Raw genomic sequence first — 23917 nt, 5'->3', positions numbered from 1 at the left:
AACCCTACATGACATTGAAATTATGCATTTTAAAACTAAGGCATCAAATTTGTCCAATGAGCAGATAAGGGCCCTTGAGACATTAAAACAACTTATTAAAATGTTGATTAAGCCCATGGATAAAGGGGGGAACATTGTCATCATGCAGGAGACCCAATACATTGTTATGTGTAAAAATATTTTGAACAATAAGAGCTGGTATCGGAAAATGGATCTGTCTGACATTCAAAAACAATATGAGGTCCTCATTGACATAACCCATCTTAATAACCTTATCTCGTGTAAGACACGTGAGTTTCTTAAAGTGAAATTCACGATAATGCAAACGTTTTATGCGCTACACATGAATGCACAGTGGAGCCCCTGGCAGACCAATTATTTTGGGTGTTGAGTCCCTGACCCACAAAGCTAGCAAACTCATAAATGACTATTTACGACCCAGTGTGGAGTCCTTACCCTCTTATTTAAAAGACACAATCCATCTTTTGACTATCTTAGATAATGTACATGTTACAGAAGAAACTCAACTAGCCTCTATTGATGTGGAGGTGCTATATTCATACCACAGGAGAAGAGCCTTCAGGTTATTTCATCATTTCTGAGGGAAAGAAGTAATGACTATCAGGATTACAATCAATTTGTCTTGGGTCTCCTTGAATTTGTTCTACCTCATAATGTGTTTCTCTTCCAGGGCTCCCACTACCACCAGGTACAGAGGGTAGTGATGGGGACAACTTGTGCACCATAGTATGCCAACCTGTAGCTGGGGGGGTGGGAGTGTTTTTTCTCGAGTGAGGATTTATCGTTGTAACTGCGCCACATTTTTTTATGGCGCAGGTACGTCGATGACATTTTTTATTTTATGGTCAGGTTTAACTGTTAACTTTTGAGGATTTTTTGCTTAAACTGAATCAGAATGCATTCAATCTCAAGTTTACGTCAACTATACATGAAAGTACTTTAGCATTTTTGGATCTTGCAATAAATAAAAATCTGGACAATGATATTGAAATTGATTTATTCAGAAAACCCATGGCAAGTAATTCTCTCCTGCATTTTGACAGTGCCCACCCCAGACACCTTGTAAAGAGCATACCTCGAGGCCAATACATGAGGAATGTATTAAACTGTGTATGATTATATTCAGATAAATGTGCCAACAACTCATGAATAGGCTGTATTTTTTGCTGTTGCCTATTTTTCTTTCTTTTTGCTTTATCGTAGATTTGTTTTTAACTGTCTGTGATTTACTTGTTTTCAATACACCCAATTCTGTTGGTCTGGATGAAGCGAATGATCTGCGAAACACGTTGACCTTCTCAGAAGATTTGATGCATGTATTTTTGTAATGTATTTCACAGACAAAAATATGTGTTTTTATATTGTATGAAATAAAAAATTATTTTTATACAAGCTGTATGATATAGGAAAATAATTTTTGTTTCTTTTTGGGTGGTAAGTGTACACACTGGGTTATATCCAAAGTCACAAAATATTCTCTGTCCTTTTTCTACTATATCGAGATGATACCCTAGTGCTCTCACATTTTAGCTTTACTGCACTCTTTCCCACAAACATAAACTCAAAGCATAAGCCAATCAGAACTCAGGTCAACATCTAACATAGAAATGCCATTCAATCATGGATTGAATGTCCTATGTAATCCGCATCAATTCCGGTTTGGAAAAGCCTGATCTCAGAGTTTGCATGGCCCCTAGGTACATTAAGGAGAATGTCATACCCCCAATATATAAGGTATATCCTCACTTCTCTGTATAGGTGAGACAAGAATAGGAAAGGCAAGCTCCAGCAACAGCCCATTTACACTAAAGTGTTCACAAAGCGAGTAGGAAGTTACTCTTGTTTAAAGCAGGTAGAACATTGCAGCTAATGGGATGGGGAGGGACTTTTTAACCTCTGTATGCTTCCTCTCCCTTAACAGTGTGATGAAGCAGTACCTCAGTAAAGGGCTCTTATAGGGTAGAATACACAATAGAAAATCATTACAGTCAGTTATATGCAAAAGTTATGCTACTGTCTTCATACAGAAAACTGTACAACATTTGTGCAGTGCAAGAAACATAGGTCCAAACTTTATTTTACATTTTTTCAGTAATATATCACTTTGTAACTGTCAAAAAATATATATCTTCTAAAAATAAAAACACTTTGTATTTTGCTTACATGCACAAAATCTATGCAGAAGATTTTCAGTAGAGCTAACTTTGTTGTAATCAAATTTGTTACTCATGAACCTTTCAATTGAATCTAAAGCTGTCTGAATATGTTTTTGCATTTTAATGGCCTGAGATTGAGGTTATTGTAAAGCTGCAGAATAAAGTTTAAAAAAGTAAATAGGCTGTATAATTTAATAATATAACGCCATCAGTGTAAAGAGCCTTGAGAATGTATTCTGGTAAACAAGTTGTATTATTAGATTTTTACAACCCCAAATCCCAAAAAGTTGGGACACGGTGCAAAATCTACATAAAAACAGAATGTAATGAATTTCAAATCTCATAAACCTTAAGAAAAAAATAAGATAACTTGGGACAGGACCACAAAAATCTTGCAAAATAGGTGGTATTAACAAGGAAGAGCTGGAAGAATATTTTGCAACTAATTAGGTTAGTTGGCAACAGATCAGTAACATGATTGGGTATATAAAGAGCATCTTAGAGAGTCGGAGTGTCTCAGACTTAAACAAGGGTGGAAGTTTACCAATATATGAAAAGCTGCATCTAAAAATTGTAGAACAATTTCAGAATAATGTTCCTAAACGTAAAATTGCAAAGACTTTTAATATATCATCATCCCAAGTACATAATATCATCAAAAGATTCTGAGAATCCGGAGAAATCTCTGTGTGCAAGGGGCAAGTCTGGAACACAATATTAGATGTCCATGATCTTCGTGTCCTCAGATAGCATTGGAATAAGAACAGGCATGATTCTGATGGACTCAGGAATAATACCATCAATGCTGAAATATATCCAGGTTTTAGAGCAGCATATGCTCTCATCCAGATGACATCTTTTTTTAGGGAAGGCATTGCATATTTCAGCAGGACAATGCTAAACCGGATATTGCATCTATGACAACAGCATAGCTTCATAGTAGAAGAGTCCTGGTGCTTAACTGGCCTGCCTGCAGTCCAGACCTTTCAGCAATTGAAAGCATTAAGCTCATCTTGAAAATACGACAAAGAAGATCCAGGACTGTTGAGCAGTTAGAATCCTATACAGTATAAGGCAAGAATCGGACAACATTCCCATCCCAAAACTCCAGCTACTGGTCTCCTCAGCTCCCAGAAGTTTACAGAGTGTTTTCAAAAGAAGAAGGGATCCTTCATCATGGTAAACATGACCCTGTCCCCATTTTTTTGAAATGTGTTGCTACCATCAATTTTAAAATTACCTTTTTTTTCTTAAAACCTAATTTGCCGCATAACTGACCAATTAAATAGTGCATTGAGGTCAGCTTGTAAGTTGGAGACATCCTGTAAGGACATAATTCCACTGCATAGCTTGTGTTATCTGCAAAGATTGAAATAGTATGTTTAATCCCAAACCCTATATAACTTTTAATTATGTTAAAAAGTAAGGGTCCCAACCTAGCCGGACTCGGCCCCACAACCATCCTTAGCATATAGGTTGTACCCCAAAGAAAACTCAGCTCAGTGCTATAGAAACCCAAATCCTTCCCTCTTACACAATGTATTTAGGGATGCATTCAGTTCTCTAATCTCCCTCTATCTTTTCTGGCATCATGGCATCCACAGCACAGGTGATACCATATTTATCGGCGTATAACACGCACCGGCGTATAACACGCACCCCAAGTTTAGGAAGAAATTTTAAGGAAAAAACTTTTAGGAGGGAAGTTTAGGAAAAAAACGTACATTTAAATGCCCATCAATGCAGCCTTATCAGTGTCCATCTACAGCCTTGTCCATCGTTGCAGAATGAACAGTGTCAATCTGCAGCCTTGCCCAGTGTTATTGCAGCCTTGCCCAGTGTCTTTGCAGCCTTGCCCAGTGTCTTTGCAGTCTTGCCCAGTGTGATCGCAGCCTTGCCCAGTGTGATTGCAGCATTGCCCAGTGTCATTGCAGCCTTGTCCAGTGTCATTGCAGCCTTGCCCAAAATTGCAGCATGTTTGGTATTTTAATTTTAGCGCCACCGAGATACACAGAGCCGGATGTCCTGTGTACTCAGCTCCTCTCGGCTCTCGCAGTCCCGCCCAGTCCCGCCCCTTGGCCTGGCTCCTATGATGGATATAACACAGGTGCAATGGTGGGACTGGGCATGACTGCGAGCGGAGCCGAGCCTAGCCGAGTACACAGTACGCTCGGCTAGGTGTATATCGTGGCGCTCGCTGCTCCAGACAGCGGGGATCGATGTATAACACGCACCCACGATTTTCCCAATTTTAAGGGGAAAAGGTGCGTGTTATACGCCAATAAATACGGTATTTCAGAGAATATAACCTTGGAGGTCCTTCAACTTGCAGCCTAGCTCTTTAAATTGATTCTTAATGAGCCTCCATCTTTCATGTAGTCTATTTGTCCCATGCTTGGTTATGCCCTGTTCTTCCCAGTAATGTCAGCCCAGTCTACCACTTGCCGAACCCTGCCACCTGTGAGACAGCAAACCATTTGTTTGAGGTGATCCTGGGAGATAAAGTTTAGCGCTATAAAGCGTAAAATTGACCATTAAATTAATAATGGAAAAAATATATCAAACAAGCATAAAAATAATAATAGTCCTGAATGTGCCAAATAGGAAATAAGACGTTTAGGCTTATATAGATGCACAAATATATAATAAGTGACTCTAATATCAAAAATCACTAGAAAATAAATACATATAGGAAATAAAGTGGTATAAACGTTCACATTCAGGACTATTATCATTTTTATGCTTGTTTGATATATTTTTTCCATTATTAATTTAATGGTCAATTTTAAGGTTTATAGTGCTACACTTTATCTCCCACACTTGTCGCTGTGTTGGCTGCTATTTACACTTTTTTGCACAGCGCTGTGATTTTTTTCCCTTTTTCCCTTTTTTATGTTTGAGGTGATCCTGATGACAAATTATTCTATCAGTCCTTGATATGTTTTCTATTGTGAATAAAATATGGGTCTATGAAATTTGCAAATCACTGCATTCTGTTTTTATGTAGGCTTTACACAGCGTCCCAACTTGGGGTTGTATTAGGTTGAAGCCCTAGGTCATTTTATTTAAACAAATATCACCTAGTTTCCTCTAGATTTTTTTTCTAAACCTTTAATACAAATGCACTTTGTGTGTTGTTGTTTTTACCAAAAAAAAAAAAAAAGCATCACATGTATTGGTAGATATCATTTATACATAATATGAATTACCATTTTTAAAAGTGAACTGGTAATAAAGAGTTAAAGCTGAGCTGATGATTATAAGTGGCACTGAAGAATACATTTATCCTAAACCTCTGAACCTGGAACCCTCAATTTAAATTGGAACTTAAGTAAGAACATTAAGTCCTGATAGATCACTTCATTCACTAAATCACTACAAATAAATGCCCATACTGTTTAAGATCCACCAATGCATGGCCTTGTCCTGCTCTGGACATCCTCAGTTGCTCCCTGTTCTTGGCACTGTGACTAAAATCAGAGCCACTAGAAGCCGATCTGCTGACAACCTAATAGTTTGCTGCTGCAGCAAAATGGCAATCTCTGGTACAAAGAAACAGGAGCAATTCTGGAGGCAATTTACAGCACACAATTATTTTGGTAGCACAATTATTAATGTGGAATGTATGTTCCTTGCTAAAGAACATTCTTTTTTTTGTTGTGGGTATAGTTCCTTTTAAAACTGAATGATCTATACACTTAGGTACCTAAATGTTCTGATTCAAGGGTCATGTGGGCCAAGCTTCATGTAAAAAAAAAAAAAAAAAAAAAAAAAAAACTGCCCTGCATGCAATATTTCTTGCTGCTCTATGCAGTAACTTTCAGGTCAGACTGATTTCACTGAAAATATCCATTTTAAAACATACAATCCAAAAAAAAAATGAAAGGAAAACATCTCCAGCACAGGTACAACATTCCATGTCTGGGCAGAATGCTCTAAATAAGATTGATCCTATTTGTGTGAGAGCAGCAGTCTCTCTGTCGCAGTCCGACATGCCCCCAACCGAGTAACAGCAAGTGCCATAACAGTAGCCATAGCAGATCATGTGGCTGCTATGGGGTCTGGGAGTGGAAGGGCTCCACTAGGAGGGCTCTTGAGGCAAATGAAACAAAAAAAAAATCTTTGTGTGTAGTTAACACAAATCCACATCTGTATCATTAAGGATTGCAGGGCTTGTTGTTAACACTGACCCTGTAGCCAATGTGCATTTCCAGTCAAGAGCTGTTGCCAACAGATGTACAGATACTTTGGAATCATTGTTGCTAGTCACACATCTCCTTGACAGGATGTACAGTAAATAGAATTTGTTTAGCTGTCTAAGCAGTGTAGATTTATTGCCCTCAGAGCTTCTGCATTTCTAACACAGTTTTTCTCAAGCTGAAAAATCCCCAGAGTATATGCTCAGCTAAAAACTGACAGCTATTTGTAGTCCTGAAAAGCAAAATCCACAGTTTAAAGAAGTATATAATCATATATCATATGATATATAATATAATCAATATAACCATATAACAATAATTATTATTTTTATTGTCATAAAGTAAAATATTGCTAAGGTTGATATTTTTTGCTACTACACCTCTTAGGTTTGTTTTTTATTATTTAACTTACTACTAGACAACCACTTTCAGCACTTACTTGCTGTGGTGGGGAAAGGGCTGGGTGGGCTTACAATTTACACTGAGGTCCTGAGATCTGAAATGCTGGAAAAGACTTGGGAGCTACCAAGGACAGAGTGGTAGCTAGAAAAATAAGGTTTAGAATTAAATCCCTGCACTAGTGCCCCCCCACATCCTTGACAATTTCTGTCCACAGCTCTGATCCCTAGTAGTGTATTAACTATGCTGATAGCTCTCCTGCTACTTGCATTTGATTTAGATATATTTTAAGTAAGGATCAAGAACAGTAGGGAGGTCGCTGGGGGGGCCTGATCAAAATTTTGCTATGGGACCCTGTGATCTGTAGTTACAGCAGCAGCACTCACAGTTAAAGAGGAAGTAAAGCTGTGTTTTAAACAAATGGCTGACAGGCAGGGTATTTATGACAGAAGAGATCCTACTGGTCTCTTCTGTCATAAATGCATCCTTCTGCCTGTTAGCTGCCATGTTCACTGAGCCGCGCATGCGCAGCTCAGCAAACATTTATGGCCCCGATTTGTGCCGCTGTGATGTGACTCCCATGCGCATGCACATGAGCGGCATCATAGCGACCTGGCCTATCAAGTGGCCGAAGGTACGGGACCCAGAAGAAAGACCGGGCGAAGATGGAACAGCTGCGCTGGAGGATACCATATGACAGGTAAGTCTGCCATAATGTACTAATATGCTATGCATACTAGTACATTATGGCATAATCCAACTGGGGGGCCATAGAAACAAAAAAATATAGCAGACTTTAATTCCTCTTTAAATCTAAAAAAGTGGACAGGGCAGGAAGGACAGTTAAGTGAATAAAGGTGAGATAGTAATTATATATAATAGTGGAAAAGAAGAATGCATAGTAATAAATATGTTTTATATTGAAAGTATTACAATGGTGAACTTGTATTTTATTATAACAAAGCCTAGTTCCCCACTTCTACAACTGTTGGTCTTCTTTTAAGGAGATGCATTCAATATCTCTGTACTAGTAGGGCACCAAGGTGTCATGGAACATGCCATTAGCAGCATTAGTCAGATGAAGGAAAAAAAGTCAGATGGACAAACATAAAGAAAATGTTTAACTTTCTAACATTTGAACTTTGGCCTGTTGTAAAGGAATATAAATCTTGTAATATCATATTAAATTCTCTAACTATGATACAGATATATTTTTACAGTCTGTGATAGTCTTGATAACAAGTAATGTGAAAATAATTAATGTTTGCAAGCTAGAAGGAAAAAAAAACTTCAGGGAAAATAATAAATGTAAGTACTGTTCCTAAGTAAGGATGAGCCGAACAACCCCCCCGGTTCGGTTCGCACCAGAACTTGCGAATAGGCATAAATTTCGGACGAACACACAAACACTGTTAAAGTCTATAGGACACGAACATAAAAAATCAAAAGTGCTCATTTTAAAGGCTTATATGCAAGTTATTGTCATAAAAAGTGTTTGGGGACCCGGGTCCTGCCCCAGGGGACAGGTATCAATGCAAAAAAAAGTTTTAAAAACCTGTTTAGTACCACAGCAAAATGACATTTCTAAAGGAAAATTTGTCATTTAAAACTGATCGCGGCTGTAATGAATTGTCAGGTCTTGGCACTATAGATAAAACTCCTTGAAAAAAACGCCATGGGTCCCCCCCCCAGGCCCTTTGGGTCTGGTATGAATATTAAGGTGAACCCCGAACCAGAAATTAGAAAAAAAAAATTGCGTGGGGGTCCCCCCAAAATCCATACAGGGCCCTTCAGGTCTGGTGTGGATTTTAAGGGGAACCCTGCGCCAAAATAAAAAGAAATGGCATAGGGGTCCCCCCAAAATCCATTCCAGACCCTTATCCAAGCATGCAACCTGGTAGGAAAAGAGGGGGGATGATAGAGCGCCCCCCTCCTGAACCATACCAGGCCACATGCCCTCAACATGGGGAGGATGCTTTGGGGTCCCCAAAGCACCTTGTCCCCATGTTAATGGGAACAGGGGCCTCATCCCCACAACCTTTGCCCGGTGGTTGTGGGGGTCTGCAGGCAGGGAGGTTTATTGGAATCTGGAAGCCCCCCTTTAACAAGGGGACCCCCAGATCCCGAAAAAAAACCAAACCCAGCTCCGTCTCCTTGGGAGTCTCCCACCGAGTGTCGCTTCTTCTCGGTGATAGCTGTTATATAGCTGAGGGCGCGGCCACCCGGTGATGTAAACTGGTGACCTAGCCCCCCCTGACGCAACCTGACATCAGAGGAAGGTGGGGGTTGCCTGTTTACATCACCGATAAGGGTCTGGTATGGATTTTAGCGGGGACCCCTACGCCATTTTTTTTTACATTTTGTCGCAGGGTTCCGCTTAATATCCATACCAGACCTGAAGGGCCTGGTATGGATTTTGGGGGGACCCCCATGCAATTTTTTTTTACATTTATGGTTCGGGGTTCCCCTTACTATTCATACCAGACCCAAAGGGCCTAGTAATGGAAGGGGGGGACCATGCCGTTTTCTTCAATTAGTTTTTTTTTTTTCAATGAGTTTTATCTATATTGCCGAGACAATTCATTACAGCCACGATCATTTTTAAATTATGTTTTTTCCTTTAGAAATGTTTTGCTGTGGTACTGTTCTAAACACGGGAGAACTGCACCACTTTACAGGCATGCTATAGACACCCGCCAGGCACGATATTTAAAGGAATATTTCATTTTTATTGTTTCCCATTCCGTTTTTTAAAACTTTTTTTTTGCATTGATACATGTCCCCTGGGGCAGGACCCGAGTCCCCAAACATTTTTATGACAATAACTTGCATATAAGCCTTTAAAATTAGCACTTTTGGTCTTTCATGTTAGTGTCCCATAGACTTTAACTGGGTTCCGCGGCTTTCGAATTTGCCGTGAACACCGCATAATGTTCGTTGTTTGCCGAACGTCCGAACAACCAAAGTTTGACCCCAACTTATACTCAGACCGAACCATTCGCACATCCCTATTCCTAAGGTGATGATTCCTTCCTAATTTAAGGATTAGTATGTCCAATCTTTAGAATGGCTGTTAAACTACAGATCTGATGATCAGAAAGCTTTATTGTGATAGGGTCTGCTTTTACAGTTCAGTCTTTGGAGATGTTGCTGAAGCACTGGTTCCTTCGGCACCACCTGATGCCTCTGCTATGAATTTCAGTGATGCTGAATTTATACAGTATCTTTTTCCAGTTGGACGGGGGCCATCCTCGAATACATGACCAAGATGGGCACCGCACTACAAAAAAACAAAATAAAATCTTAATGTTGTTAAATATAACACATTGCCTGATAATACAATAAACTATAGTGCTAAACAGGCACCTGTAATGGTTTAATATTTATTAACCCCTTCCTGCCACCGCCTCACGACCCTTTAAGAACTTCTAGATGTCTGGAGGCGGAGGTGGGCAGTTGGGTCATGTGATCACTGTGGCTGGCTGTCACAGCAGTCACATGATCGGAAAGCTCCCGCTCGCAAGTATGCATTGGGAGCTTTCTGGTCCCCGCCAGTGATTGTGCTGGGAGTGTGCATGTGTTTACATAGGGCTGCATATATGCGGCCTCTCTGCATTATAGCCCACCTGCCAAGAGGCCGCATATATGCGTATGGCTGGCGGGAAGAGGTTAAAGGTTTGCTGCATTTTGGTAGAATGATATGAAACCTGTGCACTCATACCAGCTAAGCCCTAAATCAATAAGCATATACTGTATGTAAAACAGAAAATGAAATACGCAAGGTACACCACAAATATGCAGCACTATGTATATCCGGATACAGGAATATTAACTATAAAACCAAAACAGTGCACAAAACCAAATGAAAAAACACTCACAGATCGATTTTCATGTGGTTTTGTGCACTGTTTTGGTTTTATAATAAGCCTATATGTACTGAGAAAGGGTTAAACCGTAGTGGTGTTAAAGTTACTAGTTAAAGAGAAACTGCAGTCTGCTCACATAATTTGTAATAAAAACATCTTTGCTATTCTGAAGCTTCCCTCCAACCACTTTGCATATTATTTTATGTATACTATGATTCTGTACTTGCCAATTATGCTGCAGAAATCTCCCTCCACTAAGTCTGGCTGCATCCATTTTAACTGTGGGCAGCTGAAGCTTCTGCCTGTTCACTTCCTGGATTTACAGAGGCACACAGACACATACACACATACACACATTTACACATACACACACGCATATACAGAAAGACACACTCACACCACTGCTTGCCTGCACATTTCTCCTCTCTGGATGAATATATATGGATCTCTGCAGTTTCCTGTTATCTCTGCCCTCATCCAGCCCCCTCCAGCTCTGCAGCTCTCATTGGCCCTCCTATGACTCATCCCTCCTCCAGTCCTCCACTCTCCTGTCCCCCCCCTCCTTGCTGGCAAACTCTCACAAAAGTGAGAGAGCTGTGCATGATGTCATAAGCCTAGGGTAATGACCAGACAAGAAACAGGAAGTAGGTTGTATAAGGTATTTACTGGCAGAAAGAAAATGTTTTGCTATCCAAAGTTAAAACAACAAGGGCAGAATATTTAATAGATGGAAAGTTGACAAAATGACTGAAGGTCCACTTTAAAGTTGTCTCTTTACATTATTAGGTCAGTTATGCCTTAAAGCGGTTGTATACCTTTTTTTTTTACTTTTACCTACAGGTAAGCCTATAATAAGGTTTACCTGTAGGTAAAAAAAATATCTCCTAAACCTGTACGGTTTAGGAGACATTCCCCTCGCAATGAGCCGCTGACTGCAGCGGCGCATGCGCACAGGGGATTCTCGGCTGACAGCCCGACAAACTCCGGAGCTTGCCGGACAGAAGTCTCCCGCGCGCATGCGCGGGAGTGACGACATCGCGGCTCCGGCCACTCACAGCGCCGGAGCCGCGATACCCGGAAGACACGCCGAGGGGAAATGTCAGCTCCCTCAGAGTGGACAGGGTGAGATGCCGGCGCCTTGTTCTAAGGTAAGTATCTCATAATGAGATAGTATGCGGTGCATACTAGCTCATTATGCCTTTTCTCTTGCAGGTGTAGGAAAAAAAAAAAAAAAGCCAGCGGGTATACAACCGCTTTAAGATTTTGGAAGAACTCCTGTCACAGTGATGTTCTGAGAGGCTGAATGGCAATTGAGCCGGCCCCCCATTTCTTGTTCCCCCAGTGTATGCTTACTGAATATGGATTATAACAAACAGTACAGAGGCACATGGAACACTAGAACAACACAAGGAAATAGAGTAAAGCCTGCATTCTCCTTCACAGCATTTGATTACCACTAAAGCCGGACATAGATGGTTCAAACTTTGGCTGGATTCAGCAGGGCAAGCTGATTGTACTTATGTCGATTCATCGATAGACCTGGGTACAACCAGCATGTCAGATTTTTTTATAGCTGCTAGCAATAATCACTGTGTGTTCTCCCGGCAGGGATGGCTCCCTGCGCCCCCCACTGGTGGAACACAATGGCTCTGCGGGAGGGATTCCCCCATCAACACTGACTGTGTTGATGGGGGAATCAAGTGATATTCTTTCCTGCAACCCGTGGTTGAAAGAAAGAAAATCTCACCATGAAATGGACAGACTTTCAGTGAACTATGCTTTGAATACTGACCTGACTGCAGCTTGCTTCTACTCTGTGCATCCCATATGAAAAGTCATCAGCAACTGATATTGCTTCTGGATTGACAACATCAGAAAATGAGGGCCAACCTGCAAGAGCAGCACAAGACAAATGTTAATGCCAAATGTATGATATGGGGAATATTCAGTAACATCAGTGAAATTAAGATAAACCTTCTATTAAAATAATTGAATGGTATGTACACACAGATTACTTATTCTTCTATTTATGAAATATCAGATATTACATTCTTGATGACAAACATGTCAACATACTTGAAGCAGAACCAAACCCATCGATGGAACTGTTTCCCAGAACATACACAGCATGCCGTGAATGATAACTGTCACTGTTGCTTGTGCTCTCAGCTGAGCTGTCAGGACATCACATGTCTAGTACCATAACTGATCACATGTGCAGCATCATTGCAACTGCAGATCAAACAGATGCTAATATGGCAGCTTCCGTTACTGTAAAGAATAGGAGGGTTTAGTTCCCTTTTAAAGGCTAAAACCCTAAGAATTGGAAGGTGTTCAAACAGTTACAGAAATGGCTGTTTTAGTTCCCTTTTTAGGTTTTCTTTCTTCTATTTTCATCTCGTGATCCAGCCAGTAAGTCTGTTGTTTTTCAACAAAAAAGCTCTCTTGCCATTACAGGGATGAAACAGACTATTTAACACTGGAGTTCAGCTTCACTGTGTTACTGTATTTAATTTTACTAGTACTTCCAACCATCCCCTCCTACCGGACTGGCAATGCTGCTATCCAAATCTGTCCCTTGTGCTCATTCATCCAGAGTGGTGTCTGTATAATATAGGAGATGTGTTACTGGCTGGATCACCAGGTGAAAACACAGGGGGAAAAGCCTAAAATACACTAATGCAGCCGCCACGTCTAATAAATGCAGATTTTTCTATTTATTTTTCTTTACTGAAGAATACACGGCGCTTGTTTACACGCCTGTGTGCATAGGCACATTACAATTATTGAGCTGTATTTTAGCTCAGTAAAAAAACAAGCTGTATTGAGCATTTTCAAGCTGCAGTGTGCAAGAGGCCTTAAAATTGCGTGCATTCTTGAGGAGTGGGTGTTGCGCAGGGCTCAGGAGTGGGTAACACAACAGTACAGAGCTCTCCCTACAATGTACGTACAGAAGGATGGCTCTACTGTGATACTGCAGGACATGGGGCGCTCTGTGCGAGCCCAGGAGAGCCACCATTTTAGTTTACAACAAGTGACAGCAGTGAGCACAGGACTAGTACTGGACGTGGAAGTACAGGGTATCTCCGCATTCCTGTCAAAAAAAAAAAAAAAAATCCCGCCACATAGCAACATTGCTCCCGAGGCATGTGACCCTTCTGCCCCCTCCCTTGTCACTGTACTGCCTAGGAGCTAGAGTGTGTAAGAAGCTGCACTTTATCTTTATTCTATGCAACAAAAAGTAGTCTATTATAACAATGCACTGTTTGGTGACAATTACAGATCATAGGTATAAGTGGCTTATAATGCCAAGATAATAGTTGTCACCATTTAGTAATACACAGAGGAGAACTACATAACAAGCTTAAAATAGGGGTTTAAGAGCCAGAAAGCCTGACAGTGAATATATTAAAAAAAAATAGTATAATGGGGCATAGTTATAAAACAGTGAATGTGGTTTTCACCAAACATTCAGTGGGGGTGAAAAAACCACTGTCACTTAAAAAACATGCACCTGGAAGAGTCACCTTCAATGAATTATTGGTGAATATCAGATTCACTGCCTTATAAATATATACCTTGAGCTAAATACCTGTTTTACGTTTTACAATAGCGATACCTCAATATATATGAATACTGGGTGTGCAGTACATTCCATCAATGCTTTAATAAGGATATGCATTTCATCTTATGAACAGCTAGTTGGGTTGGTAAATCATCTCTTATTTAATATCTGAACAAAAAATAGACGATTGTCACAGGAAAAAAAAGTCCATTAGATGGTGCAAAAGAGCTAAAAATGTGACTACAGCACTAACATATTAAAAAGAGTTTAGTAGAATTTTGTATAATCATTTTTTTCCTAGACATTCCAGTATTGCACGGTTTGCACCGCTATTGGTAATATCCAGTAATTCTACAGAGCTGCATTGGTCAGTATTCGTTTTCTTTACATTTACTGTTTAAAGCTGAAAATGTATCTACTTATATTTTGCTTTCCCTGGTCCCTTCTTTCCCCCTCATCAACATGCTAATGATTTTTTAAATAAACTCTCTGTTTTTTTTATTACATACCAATACACCCAGTGTCATCATCACTGGGTCTCTGTGCTTCTTTAGGGCAGACTTTCTCAACAGGGGTGCTGTGGCAAAATGCTTAAAAGTTGCCCCAACAGGCAGGTGGATCAACCTTTTTTTTGTGTGTGTGGAGCCACATGCCGCTACTTGTCCCTGTCATCACAGTGCTTGGAATACAAATATAGTATTCCAAACACTGCAGGGCCAGTATTTCTGCATTAGTCACTTCTGACCTCTGAACTCTGCTTTACTTGCTGCTGTCCCCTGAAGTGTGCATCACAAATGACTGACTCCTGAACCGTGCATCACAAATGACTGACCCTGAACTGTGCATCACAAATGACTGACCCTGAACCGTGCATCACAAATTACTGACCCCTGAAGTGTGCATCACAAATGACTGACCCCTGAACTGTGCATCACAAATTACTGACTCCTGAACTGTGCATCACAAATGACTGACCCTGAACCGTGCATCACAAATGACTGACCCTGAACTGTGCATCACAAATGACTGACCCCTGAACTGTGCATCACAAATGACTGACCCCTGAACTGTGCATCACAAATGACTGACCCCTGAACTGTGCATCACAAATTACTGACTCCTGAACTGTGCATCACAAATACTGACCCCTGAAGTGTGCATCACACATGACTGACCCCTGAACTGTGCATCACAAATTACTGACTCCTGAACCGTGCATCACAAATGACTGACCCTGAACTGTGCATCACAAATGACTGACCCCTGAACTGTGCATCACAAATGACTGACCCCTGAACTGTGCATCACAAATTACTGACTCCTGAACTGTGCATCACAAATGACTGACCCCTGAACTGTGCATCACAAATTACTGACTCCTGAACTGTGCATCACAAATTACTGACTCCTGAACTGTGCATCACAAATACTGACCCCTGAAGTGTGCATCACAAATGACTGACCCCTGAACTGTGCATCACAAATTACTGACTCCTGAACCGTGCATCACAAATGACTGACCCTGAACTGTGCATCACAAATGACTGACCCCTGAACTGTGCATCACAAATGACTGACCCCTGAAGTGTGCATCACAAATGACTGACCCCTGAACTGTGCATCACAAATTACTGACTCCTGAACCGTGCATCACAAATGACTGACCCTGAACCATGCATAACAAATGACTGACCCCTGAACTGTGCATCACAAATACTGATCCCTGAACTGTGCATCACAAATGACTGACCCCTGAACTGTGCATCACAAATGACTGACCCCTGAACTGTGCATCACAAATGACTGACCCCTGAACTGTGCATCACAAATTACTGACTCCTGAACCGTGCATCACAAATGACTGACCCTGAACCATGCATAACAAATGACTGACCCCTGAACTGTGCATCACAAATACTGACCCCTGAACTGTGCATCACAAATGACTGACCCCTGAACTGTGCATCACAAATGACTGACCCCTGAACCGTGCATCACAAATGACTGACCCTGAACCATGCATAACAAATGACTGACCCCTGAACTGTGCATCACAAATACTGACCCCTGAACTGTGCATCACAAATGACTGACCCCTGAACTGTGCATCACAAATGACTGACTCCTGAACCGTGCATCACAAATGACTGACCCTGAACCGTGCATCACAAATGACTGACCCCTGAACCGTGCATCACAAATTACTGACTCCTGAACTGTGCATCACAAATGACTGACCCCTGAACTGTGCATCACAAATGACTGACCCCTGAACTGTGCATCACAAATGACTGACCCTGAACCATGCATAACAAATGACTGACCCCTGAACTGTGCATCACAAATACTGACCCCTGAACTGTGCATCACAAATGACTGACCCCTGAACTGTGCATCACAAATGACTGACCCCTGAACTGTGCATCACAAATGACTGACCCTGAACCTTGCATAACAAATGACTGACCCCTGAACTGTGCATCACAAATACTGACCCCTGAACTGTGCATCACAAATGACTGACCCCTGAACTGTGCATCACAAATGACTGACTCCTGAACCGTGCATCACAAATGACTGACCCTGAACCGTGCATCACAAATGACTGACCCCTGAACTGTGCATCACAAATGACTGACCCCTGAACTGTGCATCACAAATGACTGACCCTGAACCTTGCATAACAAATGACTGACCCCTGAACTGTGCATCACAAATACTGACCCCTGAACTGTGCATCACAAATGACTGACCCCTGAACTGTGCATCACAAATGACTGACTCCTGAACCGTGCATCACAAATGACTGACCCTGAACCGTGCATCACAAATGACTGACCCCTGAACTGTGCATCACAAATGACTGACTCCTGAACTGTGCATCACAAATACTGACCCCTGAACTGTGCATCACAAATGACTGACCCCTGAACTGTGCATCACAAATGACTGACCCCTGAACTGTGCATCACAAATGACTGACCCTGAACCTTGCATAACAAATGACTGACCCCTGAACTGTGCATCACAAATACTGACCCCTGAACTGTGCATCACAAATGACTGACCCCTGAACTGTGCATCACAAATGACTGACTCCTGAACCGTGCATCACAAATGACTGACCCTGAACCGTGCATCACAAATGACTGACCCCTGAACTGTGCATCACAAATGACTGACCCCTGAACTGTGCATCACAAATGACTGACCCTGAACCTTGCATAACAAATGACTGACCCCTGAACTGTGCATCACAAATACTGACCCCTGAACTGTGCATCACAAATGACTGACCCCTGAACTGTGCATCACAAATGACTGACTCCTGAACCGTGCATCACAAATGACTGACCCTGAACCGTGCATCACAAATGACTGACCCCTGAACTGTGCATCACAAATGACTGACCCCTGAACTGTGCATCACAAATGACTGACCCTGAACCATGCATAACAAATGACTGACCCCTGAACTGTGCATCACAAATACTGACCCCTGAACTGTGCATCACAAATGACTGACCCCTGAACTGTGCATCACAAATGACTGACCCCTGAACTGTGCATCACAAATGACTGACCCTGAACCTTGCATAACAAATGACTGACCCCTGAACTGTGCATCACAAATACTGACCCCTGAACTGTGCATCACAAATGACTGACCCCTGAACTGTGCATCACAAATGACTGACTCCTGAACCGTGCATCACAAATGACTGACCCTGAACCGTGCATCACAAATGACTGACCCCTGAACTGTGCATCACAAATTACTGACTCCTGAACTGTGCATCACAAATGACTGACCCCTGAACTGTGCATCACAAATGACTGACCCCTGAACTGTGCATCACAAATGACTGACCCCTGAACTGTGCATCACAAATGACTGACCCCTGAACTGTGCATCACAAATGACTGACTCCTGAACCGTGCATCACAAATGACTGACCCCTGAACTGTGCATCACAAATTACTGACTCCTGAACTGTGCATCACAAATACTGACCCCTGAAGTGTGCATCACAAATGACTGACCCCTGAACTGTGCATCACAAATTACTGACTCCTGAACCGTGCATCACAAATGACTGACCCTGAACCGTGCATCACAAATGACTGACCCCTGAACTGTGCATCACAAATGACTGACCCCTGAACTGTGCATCACAAATGACTGACCCCTGAACTGTGCATCACAACTGACTGACTCCTGAACCGTGCATCACAAATGACTGACCCCTGAACCGTGCATCACAAATGACTGACCCCTGAACTGTGCATCACAAATGACTGACCCTGAACCATGCATAACAAATGACTGACCCCTGAACTGTGCATCACAAATACTGACCCCTGAACTGTGCATCACAAATGACTGACCCTGAACCGTGCATCACAAATGACTGACCCCTGAACTGTGCATCACAAATTACTGACTCCTGAACTGTGCATCACAAATGACTGACCCCTGAACTGTGCATCACAAATGACTGACCCCTGAACTGTGCATCACAAATGACTGACCCCTGAACTGTGCATCACAAATGACTGACCCTGAACCATGCATAACAAATGACTGACCCCTGAACTGTGCATCACAAATACTGACCCCTGAACTGTGCATCACAAATGACTGACCCTGAACCGTGCATCACAAATGACTGACCCCTGAACTGTGCATCACAAATTACTGACTCCTGAACTGTGCATCACAAATGACTGACCCCTGAACTGTGCATCACAAATGACTGACCCCTGAACTGTGCATCACAAATGACTGACCCTGAACCGTGCATCACAAATTACTGACCCCTGAACTGTGCATCACAAATACTGACCCCTGAACCGTGCATCACAAATTACTGACTCTGAACCGTGCATCACAGATGAATGACCCCTGAACTGTGCATCACAAATGACTGACCCCTGAACTGTGCATCACAAATTACTGACCCCTGAACTGTGCATCACAAATACTGACCCCTGAACCGTGCATCACAAATGACTGACCCTGAACCGTGCATCACAAATTACTGACCACTGAACTGTGCATCACAAATACTGACCCCTGAACCGTGCATAACAAATGACTGACCCCTGAACTGTGCATCACAAATACTGACCCCTGAACTGTGCATCACAAATACTGACCCCTGAACTGTGCATCACAAATTACTGACCCCTGAACCGTGCATCACAAATTACTGACTCCTGAACTGTGCATCACAAATGACTGACCCCTGAACAGTGCATCACAAATTACTGACCCCTGAACTGTACATCACAAATACTGACCCCTAAACTGTATGTCACAAATTACTGACCCTTAAACTGTGTACAAATTACTGACCCCTAAACTGTGTGTCACAAATTACTGACCCCTAAACTGTGTACAAATTACTGACCCCTAAACTGTGTGTCACAAATTACTGACCCCTAAACTGTGTGTCACAAATTACTGACCCCTAAACTGTGTGTCACAAATTACTGACCCCTGAACTGTGCATCACAAATTACTAACCCTGAACTGTGTGTCACAAATTACTGACCCCTGAACTGTGCATCACAAATTACTGACCCCTGAACTGTGCATCACAAATTACTGACCCCTGAACCCTGCGGTATACATTACTGACCACTGAATTCTGCGTCACAACATTACTAACCCCTGAACTGCGTGTCACTAACTATTGACTACTAAACCAGAAGAGTAGTAATTTTAAAGGTGCCTTGACTGAAAAAATATTTAGAAACACTGCTCTAGGCAATGCAAGAAGATCATGGATAGTGCAGACATCCCAAGTCTCCCGGATTTCGGCTCCCTGACACCCGCAAGTGCAGCTTGATATCCCGGCTGCAGGGCTGATCCAGGGAGAGCCGCTCAGCTGAGCCAGCGCTGACCCCCCTCCCCCCCCTGCTGCTTGCACAGCCAGACAGGAGAGGAGAGAGAGCTGCTTCTACTCCTCCTCCTCCCATCCTCTCCTCCCGTGTCTGCCCCACCCACACTCCCCGACAGTGTGTTCTGCCTACCAGAAGGGGATGTGTGGGCAGGAAGTGTGAAGCCCAGAAAGCCCTGCAGCCTGATCCATCCATCCATGCAGTCCCTCCTGTCTCCCAGTGATTACTCTAATGTAAGGAGCATCCTTCCTTCCGCCCTCCTGCTCCCCCCTGTACTGTGCCCACAAGCTTGTAGACTTCCTCTTACACATTAGCCGCATGTAGGGAACTGTGTCAAACGCTTTTGCAAAATCCAAGTATGCCAAGTTCACAGCCACCCCTCTGTCCAAGGTTTTACTTACCTCCTCATAAAAAGAAATAAGATCTGTTTGACAACTTCTGTCTTTCGTGAACCCATGCTGTCTGTTGATTAAAATATTTTTTTCCAGCAAGAACTCATCTATGTGTTCTTTTATTAAACTCTCCAGTATCTTCCCGACTATAGAAGTTAAACTAACAGGACTATAGTTACTTGATAAAGACTTTGTTCCCTTTTTAAATATAGGCACCACATTGGCCCTACGCCAATCCAGTGGTACCATTCCCGTCATCAGTGAGTCCCTAAAAATTAGAAACAATGGCTTTGAAATGACAGAGCTCAATTCTTTTAGGATCCGTGTGTGGATGCCATCTGGTTCAGGTACTTTATCCACCTTTATTCCCCGTACACACGATCGGAAATTCCCCCAGCAAAAGTCTGATGTGAGCTTTTGGTCGGACTTTTGCTGGTGGAATTCCCGCCACCAAAAGATTGAGAGCAGGTTCTCTATATTTCCGTCGGAAAAAGTTCAGATCGGAAATTCCAATCGCTTGTAGCAATTCCGACACGCAAAATTCCTACTCATGCTCGTAAACAATTTGACGCATGCTCGGAAGCATTGAACTTCATTTTCTCAGCTCATCATAGTGTTGTACGTCACCGCGTTCTTGATGGTCGAAAGTTCAGAGAGACCATGTGTATGCAAGCCAAGCTTGAGCACAAATTCCGTCGGAAAAAACATCCAAGTTTTTTCTGACGGAAAATCCGCTCGTGTGTACGGGGCATTAGTCTGCCTAAATATCCCCATTATGGACTTGAGCCCCCCCATGCTCCTTTGTATACACAGAACTGAAGAATGTATTTAATAAATTTGCCTTTTCTTTGTCCCCAGTCACCCACTCTAGATTATTTTGTAAGCCCCCTCCTCTCTGTCAAGCCCCCCTTTCTCTCAGCCCCCCTTTTTCTGTCAGTCCCCCCTCTCTCTCTGAGACCCCCTCTCTCAGTCCCTCTCTCTCTCTCAGCCACCCTCTCTGTCAGTTGCCCCCCTCTCTCTCTCAACCACCCTCTCTCAGCCCCCTCCCCCCTCTCAGCCACCCTCTCCGTCAGCCCCCCTCTCTCTAAACCACCCTCTCTCTCTCACCCACCCTCTCTCTGTCAGCCCCCCTGCTGTCTGACAGCCCCTCCCTCTCTCGGCCCCCCATCTCTCTGTCATTCGCCCCACTCTCTCTCAGCCCCCTTTTCTCAGCCCCTCCCTCTCTCTCAGTCCCACTTCTCTCTCTCAGCCCCCTTACCTGTTTCAAGCAGAAATACTGCACATACTGACCCCTACCACCACGACCACTTCAAATCACTGAAGTGGTCATGGTGGCTAGACCATGACACCTCCCTAAAATGAGCTTTTGCAGGTTGGGATGTCTGCTAGTAGGATGGGCTGGCAGGGTAATGTTCACACCTTCTTGAAAACATCACAGCATCTCGTCTTAGTACTCCTCTCAAGAGCCCTTGGCCCTGATACAAGCAGTGGGGTAACTCTTAGGAGGAGTAATGCAGATATCAAAATTCCTTGACAGGAGTCTGGAGGAGTGGGTGTTTCTAGGTAGACATCCTCCAGCCAGAAGTGTTTCAGGTCCTAAAACGTGACATACGTGGATTGAAATTTGGCCGGTTAAGCAGGGACTGGGTGAATTTCAATCCATGTTTGGCCACTGTTGTTGAACAGATGTCGATCTACTGATCAACTTCTGTACAACCGCCTTATAGCGGGCAGAAAGTATTTACCATCACTTTGTTGCCTCCTTTTGGCATACAGAGACATCGACTGCCCGGTATAAATGCACACACATCTCATTTTCAGTGTAGGAAACAGTAATTATCAATGACTGATATAAGAGACTCATTTACAAAAACACAGTTTAAAATGTCTGCAGATTAGGCTGAAACCTGTGGTAGGTATTTTGCCTTTTAGTTTGTCCAGTTTGTCCAGTTTGCAAACATCTACCTACCTGTCCTACTACAACATAACTGCAATTTACCTCCCCTACGCTGCCTTGCTAGCAGGCTAATGAAAGTGATTTGTTAAGCAAGTCATTCAGCAAAGGATTTTTTTCAGATTTGTGTCTGTTTGCACACCTTGACCTACAACCTTAAGTGGTCAATTATATAATTTTGAAAAGGTCTGCAATAACAATGAACTTGCAACAGATTTTAACATAAAACACAATCACCTAAGAAATGATCAATCCATTATAATTATTATTATGAATCAGGATTTTTATAGTGCCAAGGCAGCGATTTACTAAGCAATGGGAGACAGTAAAGTCGCAATGCAATTCAAGGCAAGATAGTTAGGAGGGCCTTCCTAATGAGAGATTCAAATTTAGAAGGAAGGGGTAAGGCTACAAGGCTACATTCACATGGCATTGTATCTGTGGCCAGCGGTGACTGTTATTAAGATTCACTATGTAAGCAAGTTGAAATGCTAGACAGCTGCTGCCCCGGCTGGGAGGAAATGGTAACTGTATTTCCCGCGTCTCTTGCTTTGGTGCACTTCTGCTCTGACCCCCTCCCTGTGCACATAAATTCAGGAGGAAGGCTCTGCCTAGGCGAGTTCCAGCCTCATGGGAACAAGGGAAGGCTGACAGTTAAGATGTAACCTGATCCTCTAGCAACCACCCACCCAGAGAGGCTCTGCTCCTCTCTGCCTTCAGCTACATTCTATACTGACTCATCAGTGAAAATTGCATGCCTGAGGAACTTGCCAACATGCCTGGGGCTGCTGAGACCTTTAGTCCTCCCTAAAGAACACCAGCTCTGGAGGGCTGCTACTGTGGACTGTGCTGTGTATGGACTCTTAGGGATTAGTTTCAGGAAAAGACTGTATTTTGTTTTGGAACTGTTAGGCTGAGAGTTTTCAGTTAAGCCTTGTCATGCCTGGTATGAAGTTACTTAAAGGGGTGCATTGTGGTAATGGCTTTTGGAAGAACAGGGCATGTAATTCACACACACGGGGTGAAGTGGTGTCATGCCCTTGCTAGGGGCAACAAGAGAAGGATGACATGGCAAGGGGACAGCGAGAAAGCAGTACCAGCAGTGGTGAGGGGTCTCATGCATAGTGAAGGAAGTGGTCGGTGCCCCAGCAATCGGGACCAGACCCACGAAGCAGATATCATAGGGACATAGCTGCATGGTACAGAAGAGAAAATTATGTGTGCGCTGGGAGAAAGGTGGCAGAGTCAAGCTGGACTGGTGGAACGTCTGTGGTGTCTCCTTCAAAATATGACATCTTGAACAGGTGTATGTATTGTGGGACAGAGACACTGGAGTGTAAGGCTCATTTCTAAGTTGGGGTACCACCATAATGATGTCACATGCATGTGGCCCTGCCTGGTACTGGGCAGTAGCGAGCATGTACACTGGAGAGTCCACAGGAAGGAGAAGAGAGGGAG

At 42.8% G+C, this 23917-nt stretch overlaps 1 protein-coding gene across 2 annotated transcripts in view; it reads right to left on the bottom strand.

Annotated features, from left to right (window-relative positions):
* Positions 1 to 3660: 3660 nt before the first annotated feature.
* Positions 3661 to 23917, bottom strand: part of MSRB3 (methionine sulfoxide reductase B3) — a 250909-nt gene continuing 230652 nt past the window's right edge. For both annotated transcript variants that reach the window (XM_073620129.1, XM_073620128.1), the window contains 2 exons: positions 12434 to 12531; positions 3661 to 10055 (listed from right to left, as the gene is read on the bottom strand). In XM_073620129.1, the coding sequence (XP_073476230.1) occupies positions 9900 to 10055; positions 12434 to 12531 (254 nt within the window). In that variant the 3' untranslated portion in view covers positions 3661 to 9899. The remainder of the gene's footprint in view (positions 10056 to 12433; positions 12532 to 23917) is intronic.

The sequence above is a fragment of the Aquarana catesbeiana genome, linkage group LG03 (genome assembly GCF_042186555.1).
Source record: "Aquarana catesbeiana isolate 2022-GZ linkage group LG03, ASM4218655v1, whole genome shotgun sequence".
Lineage (NCBI taxonomy): Eukaryota > Metazoa > Chordata > Amphibia > Anura > Ranidae > Aquarana > Aquarana catesbeiana.
Note: the sequence above shows the minus strand (reverse complement) of the source record. Positions and strands in the feature narration are given on the sequence as shown.